Consider the following 21,588-nt stretch of genomic DNA (forward strand, 5'->3'; position numbering starts at 1 on the left):
CTTATCAGTGTGTTTTCCAAAGCCTCCCTCGCTCTTAACCAAGGGAATGTTTTGAAAAGTGAAAGATGCCCTTGCAAGTCAGGAAGAAAAAAAATATATACTTATATACTCGAGTATAAGCCTAGTTTTTCAGCCCTTTTTTTAGTACTAAAAAAGCCCCCATCAGCTTATATACGGGTGAGGATCCTGGTTGGCTAATAATAATAATAATAATAATAATAATAATAATAATAATAATAAGTTTATATCCTGTCTCCATCTCCTCCGAAGGGGACTCGGGGCACAAAAATATTAAATAAAAACAATAACAGTATACAATACATCAATAGACAAAAACATGCACCAATTATAAAATCTAAATATTAACCTATAAAATAAAACAAGCTAATAAAACATAGAGTTTATTATAATTATTATAATTTATTTATTATATTTGGGTCAGCTTATACCTGAGAATATATGGTACATTTATTATTTTTCTCTATTATTATTACATTTATTATTGTACTCTATTATTGTTGCTACTATTACATTTATTTTACTCTATTTTTATTATTATTAATAATACATTTATTATTTCACTATGATCTTATTATTATTATTATTACGTTTATTATTCTACTCTATTTATTATTACATGTATTATTTTCCTGTATTTATTGTTATTACATGTAATATTACTGTTAATATTACAGTATAGTGGTGTGGTGCAATATGCTGGTACATACCGTGTTTCCCCGAAAATAAGACAGTGTCTTATATTAATTTTTGCTCCCAAAGATGCTCTAGGTCTTATTTTCAGGGGATGTCTTATTTTTCCATGAAGAAGAATTCACATTTATTGTTGAACAAAAAAATGAACATTTATTATATACTGTACAGTAGTTGCCATCACAAACCAACATAACCAAACCAGACAAGCTATGACTCCTGTCAAGAATTTCTTGTTACTACTGTATAAATATAAATAATATAACATTTTAATATATTATTACCATTATTTCCATGTACAACTGGTATGTACATTTACCGATCCTGCAAGTTCTGATGTTTTGTTTGGCGGGTGCCGAGCATGCTTCCAAACAAAAACTTTGCTAGGTCTTACTTTTGGGGGAGGCCTTATATTTAGCAATTCAGCAAAACCTCTACTAGGTCTTATTTTCTGAGGATGTCTTATTTTAGGGGAAACAGGGTAGTGCTAGTGTTGTGCTGTGCCATTAATACACTGTATGTAAATATTATTTAGGTACCTTCAAGAAAAGTTCCCAGATCTGTTAGCCAATTTTTTTGAACACAATAGGTTTCTAGCTAATTATATCTATCTTCAGATCAGAGGCTGACCTTTTAGTATCTTATTTATTCTCCCTTTTGACCATTTCAGATTAATGACTTTCCCTGCATTCATAGAGGCAGCTCCGCGTGGAGAGGTTCATCATCATGATAAGCAATCGCATATCACGTGGTCAGATTTCTTTTGTATCATGATGTGAGGAGGGGAAATAGACAAGAGAGATGTGCAACCATAGCAATAGGTGATGAATGCCTGAGTGGATGTGGGAATTGAGTGTGCTCGCTTCCGTACGCCTACATTCGCTCCTGACCATTTGCCCCCAGGCTTGTCATACGGAGAAACTCATATGCCTCAATTATTGGTTGCTCTTCAGTGATGACTTCTGCTTTGCTTCTTGGAAAGAAGTGACAAGTGGAGTGCCATCAGCAGGGCTCCGTCCTGGGCCCGGTTCTGTTCAACATCTTTATTAACGACTTAGACGAAGGGTTAGAAGGCACGATCATCAAGTTTGCAGACGACACAAAACTGGGAGGGAGAGCTAACACTCCAGAAGAAAGGAGCAGAATTCAAAACGATCTTGACAGACTAGAGAGATGGGCCGAAACTCACAAAATGAAGTTCAACAGGGACAAATGCAAGATACTTCACTTCGGCAGAAAAAATGGAAATCAAAGATACAGAATGGGGGACGATGCCTGGCTTGACAGCAGTGTGTGCGAAAAAGACCTTGGAGTCCTCGTGGGGAACAAATTAAACATGAGCCAACAATGTGATGCGGCTGCTAAAAAAGCCAACGGGATTCTGTCCTGCATCAATAGGGGAATAGCGTCTAGATCCAGGGAAGTCCTGCTCCCCCTTATTCTATTCTGCCTTGGTCAGACCACACCTGGAATCACACTGCGTCCAATTTTGGGCACCACAGTTGAAGGGAGATGTTGACAAGCTGGAAAGCGTCCAGAGGAGGGCGACTAAAATGATGAAGGGTCTGGAGAACAAGCCCTATGAGGAGCGGCTTAAAGAGCTGGGCATGTTTAGCCTGCAGAAGAGAAGGCTGAGAGGAGACATGAGGGCCATGTACAAATACGTGAAGGGAAGTCATAGGGAAGAGGGAGCGAGCTTCCTTTCTGCTGCCCTGCAGACTAGGACACGGAACAATGGCTTCAAACTACAGGGAAGGAAGGAGATTCCACCTGAACATCAGGAAGAACTTCCTCACTGTGAGAAGGGCTATTCACAAGTGGAACTCTCTCCCCGGGGCCGTGGTGGAGGCTCCTTCCTTGGAGGCTTTTAAGCAGAGGCTGGATGGCCATCTGTCGGGGGTGCTTTGAATGCGATTTCCTGCTTCTTAGCAGGGGGTTGGACTAGATGGCCCATGTGGTCTCTTCCAACTCTACTATTCTATGATTCTATGATTCTATGATTCTTGACCCTGCCTCTGGCTTTTCCTCCCATTCAGACCTGTATCGCTTTCACGCAATTTACGAGGGTTGAATGAAAAGTAATGCTTCCACCTTCGTTACCTGGGTTTGGATGGGAATATTTTAATAAACCACACACAGAAATTTATTTATTTATTTATTTATTTATTTATTTACAGCATTTATATTCCGCCCTTCTCACCCCGAAAGGGACTCAGGGCGGATCACATTACACATATAAGGCAAACATTCAATGCCTTTTTAACATAGAACAAAGACAAACAAACATAGGCTCCGAGCGGGCCTCGAACTCATGATTCATTGCAGTGATTCATTGCAGCTGCTTTCCAGCCTGCGCCACAGCCCGAGCCCATCATTTAATAATAATAATAATAATAATAATAATAATAAAACTTTATTTATACCCCGCCACCATCTCCCCAATGGGGACTCGGGGCGGCTTACATGGGGCCATGCCCGGGAAAAATACAAAATAACACAATATAAAAACAACATATCATAATACAATTACAACAATACAATAAAGAATCATATACAGTACAACACAAAATCCAAAGAGCAATATAACAGGGCAGGCCGCACGAATACTCAGTTAATAAATGAATACTCATTTATTTATTTGTATTTATTTCCATCATTTCTATGCCGCCCTTCTCACCCGAAGGGACTCAGGGCGGCTCACAATCTGGCAAAATTCAATGCCGGTGTACAGTACAAAAAATAAAACATAAGCAATTTAAACAAACAGTTTAGTATAATCCAATAAATACATTTAAAACAGTACAATAAAATACAGTAGAGTCTCACTTATCCAACATAAACGGGCCGGCAGAAGGTTGGATAAGCGGATATGTTGGATAATAAGGAGGGATTAAGGAAAAGCCTATTAAACATCAAATTAGGTTATGATTGTACAAATTTATTTATTTATTTATTATTACAATATTTATATCCCGCCCTTCTCACCCAACATATATAAAAATTATGCAGTGCCATATAAATCAGTTAAAAAATGATTAACTTACATCAGTATTCATAAAACACATTATAAAATACAGGTAGGCGTGTTCAGTTCAAAAAAAAAAAACTTAAGCACAAATTAAGCACCAAAACATCATGTTATACAACAAATTTGACAGAAAAAGTAGTTCAATACGCAATAATGCTATGTAGTAATTACTGTATTTACGAATTTAACACCAAAATATCACGATATATTGAAAACATTGACTACAAAAATGCATTGGATAATCCAGAATGTTGGATAAGCGAGTGTTGGATAAGTGAGACTCTACTGTACTTAAACAATTCGTCCACAAAAACCTTGCTCGTAAACCTTAATCTGGACTGAGTTAAAGTCAGCATAATTCATTCATTAAATGCTTGTTCACAAAGCCAGGTCTTCACCTTTAACTGGGTTGTTGTATGTGTTTCGGGCTGTGTGGCCATGTTCCAGAAGTATTCTCTCCTGACGTTTCACCCACATCTATGGCAGGCATCCTCAGAGGTTGTGAGGTATGGATAAACTAGGCAAGGAAGGTAAATATATATCTCTGGAGAGTCCAGGGTGTGACAAGAGTCAGATGGAAGCCAGCGCAAATGGTTCAGTTAATCACCCTAATTAGCATTGGAAAGGTTTGTGTCTTGCCTGGAGGGCATCCTTTGTTCAGAGTTATTAGCCGTCCCTGGAGCTCCTCTGCCCTCAGAGTGTTGCTTCCCATCTACTGTTCTGATTTTTTAGTTTTTTAATACAGTAGAGTCTCACTTATCCAACATAAACGGGCCAGCAGAACGTTGGATAAGCGAATATCTTGGATAATAAGGAGGGATTAAGGAGAAGCCTATTAGACATCAAATTGGGTTATGATTTTACAAATTAAGCACCAAAACATCATGTTAGACAACAAATTTGGCAGAAAAAGTAGTTCAATACGCAGTAATGCTATGTAGCAATTACTGTATTTACAAATTTAGCACCAAAATATCATGATGTATTGAAAACATTGACTATAAAAATGCGTTGGATAATCCAGAACGTTGGATAAGCGAGTGTTGGATAAGTGAGACTCTACTGTACTGGTAGCCAGATTTTTTTCATTTTCATGGTTTCCTCCTTTCTGTTGAAGTTGTCCACATGCTTGTGGATTTCAATGGCTTCTCTGTGTAGTCTGACATGATAATTGTTGGAGTGGTCCAGCATTTCTGAGGGCAGCGGAGCCCCAAGGACAGCTAAGGACTCTGAACAAAGGATGCCCCCCAGGTAAGAGACAAACCTTTCCAATGCTAAATAGGGTGATTAACTGAAACATTAGCGCTGGCTTCCAACTGACAAAAGACTCTTGTCATGCCCTGGACTCTCCACAGATATATATATTTACCTTCCTTGCCTAGTTTCTCCATGCCTCACAACCTCTGAGGATGCCTGCCATAGATGTGGGCGAAACGTCAGGAGATAATACTTCTGGAACATGGCCACACAGCCCGAAAGACATACAACAACCCTGTGATCCTGGCCATGAAAGCCTTCGACAACAAATCCTTTAACTACCACTATTCACTTTTCTACATCATCACCAGACAATTGGATACATTTCTGCCAACGATGAAGACATTTTCTGAAGCCATCACGGAAGAAGTCGACACTCTGTTTCCGCAACCGGACTCTCACAGTTTTCTCAACATCTGATAGCCAAGCCAAGCAATCATGTGACCCACGCGTTCTTGTGAAATGCCGATTATGCTTGAAATTTTTCTCAGAGTGATACGACTATCGTCCTGAATCAGTCTGCCCACCTTTTGCTTGTGAAACCCGGTGGTTGCTGTCGCAGGACGTCCAACTCTTTGTTTGTTACACAAGTCAGATGTTCCCACCTCAACATCTTTAAACTTAACTCACCCGACAACGCACAGGACTCACATCAACACAATCACCATACACAGCTTGCATTCTCTGATGAATCCCCTTTGGGGTGAATTCAGTGACTGCACATTGCTTAAGTCACATTGACCGACTATATATATATATATATATATATATATATATATATATATATATACTAGCTGTGCCCGGCCACGCATTGCTGTGGCGAAGTATGGTGGTATGGGAAATAAAGTATTGAGGAATTGGTGGTAGTTAAGGTAAAGTGTAAAGGTCTTCCCCTGACATTAAGTCCATTATAAATGGGTTATATAGCTGTGTGGAAGGGCCTTGAGTCTACACTGCCATATAATCCAGTTAAAATCTGATAATCTGTATTTTATAGGCAGTGTGGAAGAGGCCTAAGTGAGGCCTAACTCTGCCTGTCCCCTGGGCTGAGTGGGTTGCTAGGAGACCAAGTGGGCGGAGCTTAGCTTTCTAACTGGCAGCAACTGGATAAAAACAATTATTCCTCTCCCTCTAATTAGGACTTTATTTTTCTTTTCTTTTTATTGTATGAACATAGAGGCATGGATGAGGGGTTGTGCTGCCAAGTTTAGTGTTTCTGGGATGTGTAGTTTTGTTGTTTTGTCCTAGGCCGAAATTCCATTACTCTTTTATATATATAGATATATATACGAGGGCTATCCATAAAGTAGGCTACGTTTTGGATTTTAAAAAGATCAAAGTATAGGATAAATCATTTACCATATGCAGCTGAAAGACACATCCCAATAAAAAAGACACATCCCAGTAAATTTGCCGCCTCTCTCCTCCGTTTCCAACAATGGGGCGTGGCTGGCAGCGCAGCATTTTGGCTACGCAGCAGGAAGGGAGAAGGAGGAAGAGCTGAGGACACAAGCGGGGAATTTACTGAAACAGTACTTTTCAAACTCATCTATCTATATGAGACGTGCCTACATTTCCATGAGGATTACATGAGATTGTAATTTTGGGATGTGTCTTTCAGCTGCATATGGTAAATGATTTCTCCTATACTTTGTCCTTTTTAAAATCCAAAACGTAACCTACTTTGTGGATAGGCCTTGTATATATATACACACACACACACTGTAAAATGTGTAAATACTATTCTCTGCTTTCATTTCTGTGTCGCGTATAGGTTTGTTTGTTCTGCTCTCACTTCTAAGCCAGACATTTGCTTGGTGTTATTAAACCGATTTCCTGTTCAAAAGAGCTTAAGCTCCATGAATCCCAATGGGTCAAGGATAAAGGAGTTTGCTGTAACATCAACTTGTCCCACTGGAAATTATTGCCTCAAATGTATACTTAATGGTGAGTGATACAGTGTATTAAAGGTGTGGTTGCCATTCTTTTCCTATGTTGCAAAGACTAATAACTCAAGTCTTCTCTATTGGCTTCTATGGCATTTCCAACCAAACGTCTTGCAAAAACTGACCATAGAATTGTACCGGAGATGCAGAGAGAACATTCTCCTTGGCATCTGTTGGTCCACCAATATAATTCTACGGTTTTCAGAGCTCTTCGAGTTTAACTAAAACCACATTCAACCAGCTTGTGTAAAATAAGGGAGACTTCTGTGCCTTGAACCTCTCCAACCAGCAGGGTTGTTTTTGATTGTCCGTGGCGGGAAAAACACAGGCGGTTTTTTTCCTGAGCACAGTCAGAGAACACAATTAAATTAATTAGTTTCCCCACAGACAGCTGGAATGAGTCAGAACGACAACGTGCATTATAATTAGATTATCATGAAGCGGCTAATTAGAATTTCGGGATGAAGTGAGCCAATGGAGTACTGCTGCGCCGGTCTCCCTGGGCCTCCAAATGCTGTGCTATGGACAACAACGTATTTTGTGCACGTCGTTGTGTGTGGTTTTGAAGATTTGGTAGGCGGTGGTCATATTTGCGGAATCACTAGGGAGCCTCAATGTAGCCACTTGTCTATGCATTTATTTTATTTCCAAAGCTGCTTATACTACTGTGAAATATGGATTTTATCTTTATACCAGCTTGGGTACCGGACGTTGCCCAGGTTGTTTGAAAAAGACAATTTTTAATTGTACAAAATACCTAAGGTTGTGAGTGAACTACAACTGACATCATGCCAGTTTAACCTCGAAAAGCTCCATTAGTATTTAAAGTTTGTTATGTTAGGTGCTATTGCGCCAAAATGCTAATGTGTATGTGTGTGTGTAAAGAAATCCTTGCAAAGTTGGTTTGCAAAGAGAACTCTGCAAAAGAGCTCAGACTTTTTGCAGAGAGAGAAGCCATGCCTAAAACAATGTATCTGTTTGATGGCAGGTGGCTGAGATTGTCAGTTGGAATTTGAGCTTCAAGAGAGAGCACAGGAAAGTCAGGCTCTCTTGCTACGGTCGAGTAGCTGTTTTGAATATGCTATGCTGTATATATTGATGCTGATTGATTGGTTATTGATCTTATGCAACTACATGGACATTGTACGATTGCAGAACTGTTTTATATTTCAACTCAACAAGCAAGAGTAAAGTTCCTTTGTTCTTTTCAATTCCTCTGCCTGGTGTGAGTTTCTTTGCACGTGGTGTTAACTGGATGCTACTGATTCCACTATACTCTCACCTGGTAACAGGTGCTCCATGCAGTCATGCCGGCCACATGACCTGGAGATGTCTATGGACAACACCGGCTCTTCGGCTTAGAAATGGAGATGAGCACCAACCCCCAGAGTCGGTCACAACTGGACTTAACATCAGAGGCAAACCTTTACCTTTACCTATCTATCTACATTAATTTTATATATGAATTTTCCCCTCATATGTTTGCAAGTCTTTGTAAATCCTATAAACATATAGATATCTAGAGATTTCAGTGTACCTGTATATCTGTATCTATGTGTATACATTATTTTATATATGAATTTTTGCCTCATATGTTTGCAAATCTTTGCAAATCCTATACAGATATAATTATATATAGAGAGAGAGATGTCTAGATAGATATATATGAATATAGATATGTAGGGCTTGCAAATATTGCAGGGGAAATGCACACTCACTCACACACAGAGTCGGTCACGACTGGACTTAACGTCAGGGGAAACCTTTTCCTTTACTTATGTTAGGCAAGTGTGCTCTAGATGCATCATTGGTGGGGTTCTGTGTGCTCTCTGGCTGTAGGGTAAACTACAACTCCCACAATGGTGAATCAGTCCCCTCAAACCCCTCCAGTAGGTTGACTTAGTCATGGGGGTTCTGTGTGCCAAGTTTGGTCTAGGTCCATCATAGGTGGAGGTTGCAGCTTCTCAGGTTATGGGTGAACTACAATTCCCATTTTATGTGACACTTCAGAGAATAGACTACAACTATATTTCTCATTATTAAACATCATGACTAGAGCTGATGGGAGTTGTGATACAGGAACATAGGCTGTAGTTTGTTCTGTTGAGTCAAGAAAGCAGGATGTGAATCTAGATTCAAGTATTGTGAATAGGGTATCAGACCTGAAAACATCATTTAACCTGGGTTGCAATTACCATTATCCCCAGTATGCATGATAGACAATCAAAAGTGATTGGAGCAGTGGTTCAATAACATCTGAGGATCCCAACTAGGTAAAAAAACAAAGCTACAACAAACATATCCACAGATTCTCCGTCCATGGATTTGATGGCCCTTTGAAGGCAACCACAAAGTTGATGTGGCCCTCCGTTAAAATGAGTTTAATACCCCCAACCTAATGGATGGAGAAATTATTTGCAAGGTAGCCATGTTGTTATCGAAATCAGCTATCTGACACCAGGAGGCCACGTAGATCTGTTGCCTAGCACGCCATGCTGCTTTAAAAGCCAGGAAAAAACTTGACCAAATTTGAAGGCAATAACAGAGGTTTTTATTCACCTGGCCAGATGGATGACAGAACGGCGTAATTGCCAAAAGAACTGACAAAACTCATGCAGAAAAGTGAAGTGCATTTTATAAAGTTTGGCAGCTATTCAAACCTCCCACTCCCTCCCCTGGTTGTTCAGGAGACTCATCTCCTAAGATCCACCTTCTCTTTGGCTGAGACTTTCCTCCTGACATCACAGACTGGGACAAAGAGGAAGAGAAAGCAACTGGGATTGGTAGGGTTAAAAACTAAAGGTTTGTTGCTGTGTCCGCCTGAGAGTGTGGGCCCATTGTCTAAAGTGAAAAGAATGGGTATTAGAACTAATGGACTTTGGGAGCTTGGAATAATCTCTACACAAAGTGAGGCTCGGGAAACCGGAAAGACAATCAAGGGGGTAAACAAAGTGTTTGATGAGTCTTGGGTCCTGGGGGTTGCTGGCAATCAAGTCTCTCAGCAGAGAGTCCATGGAAGAATCTATGTTGTTTCTCGAGAAAGCCACATAGTCCAAAGTTACATATAAGTTGTGATATTTGATTATCTTGGATTTAATACAACTTGTGCTGCTCTGCTGTACAACAGGGGCTTAGTGGTAGAACCAGAATGGTAACGTATTGGAGCTGGCAGTTCAACTTTGCAAAGTTTTGCAACAGCAAAGAAGTTAGGAAAAAGGGAAATTAATCCTCCCAGGAATGTTTGGGGCTGGGCTGGGGTTGAGCTTGGCTGAGACCCAGACAAGCTTTAAAAATATGTTATAAATTTATAGTTATTATTACTATTTTATAACATCACACAATTGACTCTGCTTGTGCTCTGCTTGGGGCTCTTCCACACAGCCATATAACCCAGAATATTAAGATAGGTAATCCACAGTATCTGTGTTGAACTGGATTATCTGAGTCCACACTGCCATATAATCCAGTTAAATGTGGATTTTATACAGTGGTGTGGAATGGGTCCTAGATTCCTTTCAGATGTACTATGATACCTCAGGCACCTGACCCTGTGGCCATTGCTGACCAGAAGACTTTGGTTTTCTCCCACGTCAGCAAGATTCAACTCCTTTCCAGATGCCTTCTATTGACATTTCCGAGCCAGTGCCAATTAAGGATGCCCTTGAAACAGTGCCGGCTCTCCCAAATTCTCCTGACGGGTTAGTGTTTGATCGCAGGGCCTTTTTGAAAACAGAGAGATCGCAGAGACAAAGCTTGAGGAGAAGCGCCAGATTAGCGGAGTGTGGTGACTATGGCTAAGATCAGTTCTCTTGGGAAGAATTAGGGAGTCAGGCACCTGGCTTGGGGGAGCTTATGGACTTCAATAAAAGTATTCTTTTGCGGTGTCAACGTTACTTCTTACTGAGAAGCATCATCGTCTCTAGCTCCTGAATTCCAAGGGGTCTGATGGTGCGCGTTACTCCTGAGTAGACCGGGCGCTGGTCGACCTTCTTGCCCAAGTTTGGACTGCGTTTCAGCTCCAGCACATCCAGCTCGTGCCTTGCCTTGTAATATTGTTTTTGGACATTTATTCCAGAGAACTCATCTGTGCTACCTTGCTCCTTTTCCCCACTCAATACTCAAGCCGAGTTTGAGTGTGTTTCAGTTTCTGGACTTTGGACCTTAATATTGGACATAAGACTTTCACTTATTGGACTAATTTTGATCTTTCCTGAAAGGTCAATTGCTTGTTCAACTTTTCTGCTTATTTTCTTTTGGAACTTTATTTGCTTCAATAAAGATATTATATTGTACTAGCTGTGCCTGGCCACGCATTGCTGTGGCAAAGCATGGTGGCATGGGAAATAAAGTATCGAGGAATTGGTGGTACTTAAGGTAAAGGGTAAAGGTTTTCCCCTGACATTAAGTCCATTATAAATGGGTTATATAGCTGTGTGGAAGGGCCTTGAGTCTACACTGCCATATTTGTATTTTATAGGCAGTGTGGAAGAGGCCTAAGTGAGGCCTAACTCTGCCTGACCCCTGGGCTGAGTGGGTTGCTAGGAGACCAAGTGGGCAGAGCTTAGCCTTCTAACTGGTAGCAATTGGATAAAAACAATTATTCCTCTCCCTCTAATGAGGACTTTATTTTTCTTTTCTTTTTGTTGTATGAACGTAGAGGCATGGATGAGGGGTTGTGCTGCCAAGTTTAGTGTTTCTGGGATGTGTAGTTTTGTTGTTTTGTCCTAGGCCGAAATTTCATTACCCTTTTATATATATAGATTGGTCTCTGTGTTGTTTTTCAGTGCTCTCGCTGCCCAGGGGTGTAACATGTACTGTTGTCAAGCCAGGAGTCACCCATCCTATATCTGTGCATTTCTTTTTCTAAGTATTGCACCTTATATTCCTGTATAAATGTAAGATGCTAAGGAAAGGACTCAAAGGACTGACCCACTTTCCCTTCTGTGAGTTCAAGGAAACATACATGGTTCGTTTTTCATGAGAGAGAGAGGCAGAAATTGGTCAAAAATCAATGTGTTTCTGGGTCGTGAAGGCTTTGAACTCAGGCCTCCTACGTCCCAATCTAACACTCTAATTGCTTCATCACATTGATTTCCATTAGAGAGCCTTCTCCAAATATGCACCATGGCTAAGAAGCTGGCAAAGATCACAGAGAATATATAATAATAACTAAACACAGCTATCTATGCTAAACAATATCTGAAAAATGTGCACCACGATAAAGGTTCAAACCATAGAACACAATATGTATATTAGAGCATCATATACATAATAATGTTAACAATAATACAAATAATAATACAAATAATAATAAGATTTATAGACTGCAATCATCCAGATTTAAATGCTACACAGAGCAGTTTTCAATATCAAACATATATCAGAAATATATCAACAATATCAACAAGACTCCAACTAAAGTTTGTTAGCAAAAAAGTTTTCAATATCAAACATATATCAGAAATATATCAACAATATCAACAAGACTCCAACTAAAGTTTGTTAGCAAAAAAGTTTTCAATATCAAACATATATCAGAAATATATCAACAATATCAACAAGACTCCAACTAAAGTTTGTTAGCAAAAAAGTTTGATATTGAAAACTGCTCTGTGTAGCATTTAAATCTGGATGATTGCAGTCTATAAATCTTATTATTATTTGTATTATTATTTGTATTATTGTTAACATTATTATGTATATGATGCTCTAATATACATATTGTGTTCTATGGTTTGAACCTTTATCGTGGTGCACATTTTTCAGATATTGAAGATCACAGAGAGTCAAGAAATACCTGTTATTTCTGGAAAGAGAAGGGAAATGCAGTACTGCACTCCAGCCATAGTTCAGAAAATGTTTAAAAGCCATTTTCCAAATTAAAAACATATACACGCACAAATATCATATGCATTTCTATGGACAAGTTGTCAATTACAAAAGCAAAGTACAGGATGAGACTCATGCAACGCCCTGGAAGTTTCTTGTCTACTTTTAATATTAGATTTGATTTATCATGGCCCTGTGAACTGGAAAATCCAATTCTTCAATGTAGTGCTTTAAAAATGTAATTTCCAGCCAGAGAAATATATATATTTTATTTACTAGCTGTGCCCAGCCACGCGTTGCTGTGGCTTATGGGAATGCTTTGTTGGCCAGGTGGAACAGCAGTGAATAGCCTTGCAGCCTCAAAAGCCTGGCTGTACCCCGGTGCCATTGTGGCTGAGGGAGTTGCTAGGAGACGATGTGGGCAGGACCTAAAGGGGGCAGGGCCTACCCTTCTGACCAGCAACCAGGGTTGAAAACGGCTCTTCCTTGGCATCTAATTTGGACTTTATTTTCCAAGTTTTTTGTTTGAAAGACATAGATTGGATGACTATGTATTTTGTGGCCAAATTTGGTGTGATTTGGTTCAGTGGTTTTGTTGTTTACTCAATCCTATAAACGTACATTACATTTTTATATATACAGTAGAGTCTCACTTATCCAACACTCACTTATCCAACGTTCTGGATTATCCAACGCATTTTTGTAGTCAGGGGAAACCTTTACCTTTATTATTATTATCACATTTATTACTTTACTCTATTATTATTATTATTATTACAGTAGAGTCTCACTTATCCAAGCCTCGCTTATCCAAGCCTCTGGATTATCCAAGCCATTTTTGTAGTCAATGTTTTCAATACATCGTGATATTTTGGTGCTAAATTCGTAAATACAGTAATTACTACCTAGCATTACTGTGTATTGAACTACTTTTTCTGTCAGATTTGTTGTATAACATGATGTTTTGGTGTTTAATTTGACAAATCATAACCTATTTTGATGTTTAATAGGCTTTTTTCTTCATCTCTCCTTATTATCCAACATATTCGCTTATCCAACGTTCTGCCGGCTGTTTATGTTGGATAAGTGAGACTCTACTGTATAGAAGATTTGTTGGACTTGGTGTTTATTATTTGAATCACATGCTGTGAGTAATTGTGGTTGATGCTTCATGTTGAAGGACATCAACAGGGTCTGAGATCTCGTAAATCTTGAGACTCTCCTGATCTAGCAACCAACTTCAGGATATCTTTAGGGAAGGAATAGAGAAGGCATTCCTGATTTACTAAGTCTCTTTGCGTACACAGGTATGAAATACCCTCCAAAAACAGCTTCAACTGCTGTAAGAAAATCGCACAGACAGACTACAAACAGAGGCACAACCATGTGGCCCAAATGATCCATTGGAACTTATGCCTCAAGTACCACCTCCCAGCAGCAAAGAACTGGTGGGATGACAAACCTGCAAAAGTATTTAAAAATGAGCACGCAAAGATACTGTGGGACTTCCGAATCCAGACTGACAAAGTTCTGGAACACAACACACCAGACATCACAGTTGTGGAAAAGAAAAAGGTTTGGATCATTAACATTGCCATCCCAAGTGACAGTCGCATTGAGGAAAAACAACAGGAAAAACTCAGCCACTATCAGGACCTCAAGATTGAACTTCAAAGACTCTGGCAGAAACCAGTGCAGGTGGTCCCGGTGGTGATGGGCACATTGGGTGCCGTGCCAAAAGATCTCAGCCGGCATTTGGAAACAATAGACATCGACAAAATTACAATCAGCCAAATGCAAAAGGCCACCCTACTGGGATCTGCACGCATCATCCAAAAATACATCACACAGTCCTAGACACTTGGGAAGTGTTTGACTTGTGATTCTGTGATACGAAATCCAGCATATCTATTATTATTATTATTATTATTATTATTATTATTATTATTATTATTCATTATTATTTACAGTATTTATATTCCGCCCTTCTTACCCCGAAGGGGACTCAGGGCAGATCACATTACACATATAAGGCAAACATTCAATGCCTTAACATAGAACAAAGACAAGACAAATACGGGGCTCCGAGCTGGCCTCGAACTCATGACCTCTTGGTCAGAGTGATTTGTTGCAGCTGGTTGCTCAACAGCCTGCGCCACAGCCCGGCCCTATCTATCTTGTTTGCTGTGTCATAAAATAATAATAATAATAATAATAATAATAATAATAATAATAATAATAATAATGTTATGAGAACAGTGGCTTCCCAGATTTTAAGTGTAGCACTCAGTGGAATCTAGTAAATGTGATGAAGTAGTAGGGCTGCATCAATAGGAGCGTAGTGTTTAGATTGGGGAAAATAATAATCCAACTATATTCTGCTTTGGTCTAAGGAATATGGAGGGGTCTGGTAGATCCTGATGGGACTATGAGGGACCTTGGTTCCAGTTCACACCCACTCAACTGCCCATTGTCGTCATTCATTTGAGACACTTCTGTTGAGCCTCCCTCAAAGCCAGGCGCGGTGTGAGCCGCATGGATGACGTGAACCCTATTCCGGGCCTTCTTTCTCAGGAGGCAGCTGAAGACCTTCTTGAACCCTTTGCGGAAGTGCTTGGAGACCAAAGCGTAGACGATGGGGTTGAGGCAAGAGTTGGCGTAGGCCATGCAATGGGAGAGCAGTCGGAAGGCATACGTGGTTTGGTTGAAAGGGAAGTCTCCGTAGAGGTAGCGGAGGATGACCACATGGTAGGGCAGCCAGCAGAGGCAGAAGAGGACAGTCACAATGATGATCATCTTGGTCACTTTGCGCTTGGCCTTCTTGGACTCGGACATGTTCTCCAAGGGGTCCACGGCCGTCCACAGGTATTTAATTGTCCGGGTGTAGGAGAGGCTGACAATAAGCACCGGGATCACGTAGCCAAAGGTGAAGGTGCTGGTGTCCATGATCTTGCGCTTCCATTCCTCCCATCCCGGCACGCAGATGTGGCTGGACTCCCATTCGATCAGGTCATAGTAGCTCAGGTAAGGTCCGGAAAAGATCACGGAGAGGCTCCAAATGACAGCCATCGCGGCCACCGCATTGCAGGGGGTCCGTAACTCCCGGGATCGCAATGGGTAACGAATGGCCAAGTACCTGTCCCAAAAGAAGTCAAAGACATTACAAATGGCCGGGGATTATCAACAGAATAGTATCTACCGTATACACTCAAAGATAAACCGAGTTTTTCAGCCCTTATTTATGAGCTGAAAAAGCCTCCCCGGCTTATAATCTTGTCAAGGTCAAGCCAGCGGAGCCTGGAGGCTGTTGCTTGCAATATATGATATATTTATCTCTCTGCTTACCCTCCCTTAGCAGTGTTTTCTTTTCCAAAGCCTCCCTCGCTCTTAACCAAGGGAATGTTTTGAAAAGGGAAAGAAGCCCTTGCAAGTCAGGAAGAAGTATATATATTTATATAGGTAAAAGGTAAAGGTTTCCCTGACGTTAAGTCCAGTCATGTCTGACTCTGGGGGTTGGTGCTCATCTCCATTTCTAAACCAAAGAGCCGGCGTTGTCCGTAGACACCTCCAAGGTCATGTGGCCAGCATGACTGCATGGAGCGCCGTTACCTTCCCGCCGGAGCGGTACCTATTGATCTACTCACATTGGCATGTTTTCGAACTGCTAGGTTGGCAGGAGCTGGGGCTAACAGCAGGCGCTCATTCTGCTCCCTGGATTTGAACCTGGGACCTTTCGGTCTGCAAGTTCAGCAGCTCAGCGCTTTAACACACTCTGCCACCACCAGGGGCCCCATATATATACAGTAGAGTCTCGCTTATCCAACATAAACGGGCCGGCAGAACATTGGATAAGCGAATATGTTGGATAACAAGGAGAGATTAAGGAGAAGCCTATTAAACACCAAATTAAGTTATAATTTTACAAATTAAGCACCAAAACATCATGTTAAACAACAAATTTGATAGAAAAAGTAGTTCAATACGCAGTAATGTTATGTTGTAATTACTGTATTTACGAATTTAGCACCAAAATATCACGATGTATTGAAAACATTGACTACAAAAATGCGTTGGATAATCCAGAACGTTGGATAAGTGAGTGTTGGATAAGTGAGACTCTACTGTATGATATATTTATCTCTCCTCTTACCCTGCCTTATCAGTGTTTTCTTTTCCAAAGCCTTCCCTCGCTCTTAACCAAGGGAATATTTTGAAAAGGGAATGAAGCCCTTGCAAGTCAGGAAGAATTAATCTTATAGAAGCATTTTCCCCTGAAATATTTGTTAAAGCACTGAGCTACTGAACTTGCAGACCAAAAGGTCCCAGGTTCAAATCCCGAGAGCAGAATGAGCGCCCGCTGTTAGCCCCAGCTCCTGCCAACCTAGCAGTTTGAAAACATGCCAATGTGAGTAGATCAATAGGTACCGCTCCAGCAGGAAGGTAATGGTGCTCCATGCAGTCATGCCAATGGCCACATGACCTTGGAGGTGTCTACGGACAACGCTGTCTCTTCGGCTTAGAAATGGAGATGAGCACCAACCCCCAGAGTCGGTCACGACTGGACTTAACGTCAGGGGAAAACCTTTACCTATCTATCTACATTAATTTTATATATGAATTTCCCCCTCATATGTTTGCAAGTCTTTGTAAATCCTATAAACATATAGATATCTAGAGATTTCAATGTACCTGTATGTCTGTATCTATGTGTATACATTATCTTATATATAAATTTTTGCCTCATATGTTTGCAAGTCTTTGCAAATCCTATATAGATATAATTATCTATATATAGAGAGATGTCTAGATAGATAGATATGAATATAGATATGTAAGGCTTGCAAATATTGCAGGAGGGAAATGCACACACACACACACACATATAGAGATTTCTAGATAGATCTAAACATAAATATATAAGGCTTGCAAATATTGCTGGAGGAAAATGCACATATATAGAGAGAGGATTTGCAAACGTTTCAGGGGGAAATGCATATGTGAAATTAGTATATATAATTATAGATCTATATCTAGCTCTGCGTTGTTTATATAGGCACTGAATGTTTGCCTGTTACTATGTTGGAAGCTGGCCTGAGTCCCCATGGGGAGATAGGACAAGGTACAAATTAAGTTGTTGTTGTTGTTGTTGTTATTATTATTATTATTATTATTATTATTATTATTATTATTATCATATTGTTAATGTTTTTGTTGACCCTACTTTTTGACTTACAGAGCTAGTTCACTGCTTTTCTTTGAAATACAGTAAATATTGAAAAACCTTTAACCTACTGATGCTTCAATATAATTTCATTGGGATCTATTTTCATTTTGAAATTTACCAGTAGCCACTGCATTTTCCACCCTTGGCTTATACTTGAGTCAATAAGTTTCTCCACTTTTTGTGGTAAAATTAAGTGCCTTGGCTTATATTAGGGTCGGCTTATACTCGAGTATATACGGTATTCATCGTTGACAGAGACAAATGGGTCACTCGAGTGAGCTAGCATGTTCCCACCAGCTCTGCTGAAATCCTAGATTTGCTTAGCTGTGGGCTTGGCTGCGAAATCAGAAACTACCCAGTTTTTAACGATGAATCTTAAACTCATGTCCTTTGTTTGATGTCTGTTTTGTGTACTTTAATATGTATTTTATAGAAATGCAGTTTAAATGTGGATCTTTTATAGACATATATAAGATTGTGCTGCCTGAACTAGTTTAAGTCCAACAGGAGTGAATTGAACATGCCGTTTGGCCCATGCTGCTGTGTGCAGGACATCTGCAAAAAGGACTTGGTGGGAAGGGATAATTTTAATGTTGACAGCTTTGTCAGGATGATACCTTGACATGATAGTGACAGAACAGATTCCCCATCATGTCTGTGTCACTCTGGGAGAAGGGAGCTGTCACTGGGCAGATGGAACAGACGGAGAAGGGCTGTCACTTCAGCAGCACAGCCGAGAGAAAGAGAGAGCGAGAAAAAAGTGTTGGATGGAGCCCAAGGGAGTTGCTAGAAAGAGATTTTAAAGCCAGCAGAAATGCATTGTGGCCAAACAAAGTCCAGGTTTTCTTTCTCTTATTAAACAGAACATAAGATGGAGCCCCCGGTGGTGCAGCAGATTAAACCACTGAGCTGCTGAACTTGCTGACTGAAAGGCTGGAGGTTCAGATCTGGGGAGTGGAGTGAGCTCCCACTGTTAGCCCCAGCTTCTGCAAACTTAGCAGTTCGAAAACATGCCAATGTGAGTAGATCAATAGGTACCTCTCCGGCGGGAAGGTAACACCGCTCCATACAGTCATGCCTATGGCCACATGACCTTGGAGGTGTCTATGGACAACACCGGCTTTTTGGCTTAGAAATGGAGATGAGCACCAACCCCCAGAGTGTGAGTAGATCAATAGGTACTGCTCCGGCGGGAAGGCAACGGTGCTCCATGCAGTCATGCCGGTGGCCACATGACCTTGGAGGTGTCTATGGACAACGCCAGCTCTTTGGCTTAGAAATGGAGATAAGCACCAATCCACAGGGTATGAGTAGATTAATAGGTACTGCTCCGGCAGGAAGGTAACAGCGCTCCATGCAGTTATGCCTATGACCACATGACCTTAGAGGTGTCTATGGACAATGCTGGCTCTTCGGCTTAGAAACGGAGATGAGCACCAACCCCCAGAGTGTGAGTAGATCAATAGGTTCTGCTCCAGCAAGAAGGTAACGGCGCTCCATGCAGTCATGCCTATGGCCACATGACCTTGGAGGTGTCTATGGACAACACCGGCTTTTTGGCTTAGAAATGGAGATGAGCACCAACCCCCAGAACTGGACACGACTGGACTTAATGTCAGGGGAAACCTTTACCTTTACCCAAGAGGTGCATTGCTAGTGCTTTTATTTATTATTTATTTATTCCATGCATTTATACCCCGCCCTTCTCCCCGAGGGGACTCAGAGCGGCTTGCATTCTGCCACGAGGGCCAGCAACAAATTTACTATAAAAACAAAACAATTAAAACATGATAAAAGCATGATAAAAACATGATAAAAACATGATAAAAAGTATACAAAAATTAAAACGCTGCAAAGCAGCGATATTGCACCATCCTCAGTCATTCACTACTTTTAGTGCACAAAGGCAGAAAGGGGTTGGACTAAATGCCCAAAGGGGTCTCTTCTAATTATTATTATTATTATTATTATTATTATTATTATTATTATTATTATTATTATTACATTGAGGCTCGGTGGCCATCTGTCAGGGGTGCTTTGCTTGTGCTTTTGGTGAACAGAGGCAGAAGGGGGTTGGACTAAATGGCCCAAGGGGTCTCTTCCAACCCTCTTATTATTATTATTATTGACACGATGACATTGTATGACACAGCAAAAAAGATAGATATGCTGGATTTCGTATCACAAAATCACAAGTCGAACACTCCCCAAGTGTCTAGGACTGTGTGATGTATTTTCGGATGATGTGCGCAGATCCCAGTCGGGTGGCCTTTTGCAGTTGACAGATCGTAATTTTGTCAATGTCTATTGTTTCCAAATGCCGGCTGAGATCTTTTGGCACGGCACCCAGTGTGCTCATCACCAATGGGACCACCTGCACTGGTTTCTGCCAGAGTCTTTGAAGATTATTATTATTATTATTATTATTATTATTATTATTATTATTATTATTATTATTATTATTATTATTATTATTATTAACATTGAGGCTAGGTGGCCATCAGTCAGGGGTGCTTTGCTTGTGCTTTTGGTGCACAAAGGCAGAAGGGGGTTAGACTAAATGGCCCAAGGGGTCTCTTCCAATTCTCTTTATTATTATCATTATCATCATCATCATCATCATCATCATCATCATCAACATTGAGGCTGGGTGCCCATCTGTCAGGAGTGCTTTGCTTGTGCTTTTGGTGCACAAAGGCAGAAGGGGGTTGGATTAAATGCGTCAAGGGGTCTCTTCCAATTCTCTTTATCATCATCATCATCATCATCATCATCATTATTATTATTAACATTGAGTCTAGGTGGCCATCTGTCAGGGGTGCTTTGCTTGTGCTTTTGGTGCACAAAGGCAGAAGGGGGTTGGATTAAATGCGTCAAGGGGTCTCTTCCAATTCTCTTTATCATCATCATCATCATCATCATCATCATTATTATTATTAACATTGAGTCTAGGTGGCCATCTGTCAGGGGTGCTTTGCTTGTGCTTTTGGTGCACAAAGGCAGAAGGGGGTTGGATTAAATGCGTCAAGGGGTCTCTTCCAATTCTCTTTATCATCATCATCATCATCATCATCATCATTATTATTATTAACATTGAGTCTAGGTGGCCATCTGTCAGGGGTGCTTTGCTTGTGCTTTTGGTGCACAAAGGCAGAAGGGGGTTGGATTAAATGCGTCAAGGGGTCTCTTCCAATTCTCTTTATCATCATCATCATCATCATCATCATCATTATTATTATTATTATTATTATTATTATTATTATTATTAACATTGAGGCTGGGTGCCCATCTGTCAGGGGTGCTTTGCTTGTGCTTTTGGTGCACAAAGGCAGAAGGGGGTTGGATTAAATGCGTCAAGGGGTCTCTTCCAATTCTCTTTATCATCATTATCATCATCATCATCATTATCATTATTATTATTATTATTATTATTAACATTGAGGCTAGGTGGCCATCTGTCAGGGGTGCTTTGCTTGTGCTTTTGGTGCACAGAGGCAGAAGGGGGTTGGATTAAATGCGTCAAGGGGTCTCTTCCAGCCTTCTTTATTATTGTTGTTGTTGTTGTTGTTGCTGCTGTTATTGCTCGGTGGCCT

The 21,588-nt window shown here is 40.5% G+C and overlaps 1 protein-coding gene across 1 annotated transcript in view; it reads right to left on the minus strand.

Moving 5' to 3' along the window:
• Positions 1–4,390: 4,390 nt before the first annotated feature.
• Positions 4,391–21,588, minus strand: part of LOC134294177 (galanin receptor 2b-like) — a 34,428-nt gene continuing 17,230 nt past the window's right edge. The window contains exon 3 of the mRNA XM_062964366.1: positions 4,391–15,907. Within this exon, the coding sequence (XP_062820436.1) occupies positions 15,160–15,907 (748 nt within the window). The 3' untranslated portion in view covers positions 4,391–15,159. The remainder of the gene's footprint in view (positions 15,908–21,588) is intronic.

This window comes from Anolis carolinensis, unplaced genomic scaffold (genome assembly GCF_035594765.1).
Source record: "Anolis carolinensis isolate JA03-04 unplaced genomic scaffold, rAnoCar3.1.pri scaffold_13, whole genome shotgun sequence".
In the NCBI taxonomy this organism is placed as follows: Eukaryota; Metazoa; Chordata; class Lepidosauria; order Squamata; family Dactyloidae; genus Anolis; species Anolis carolinensis.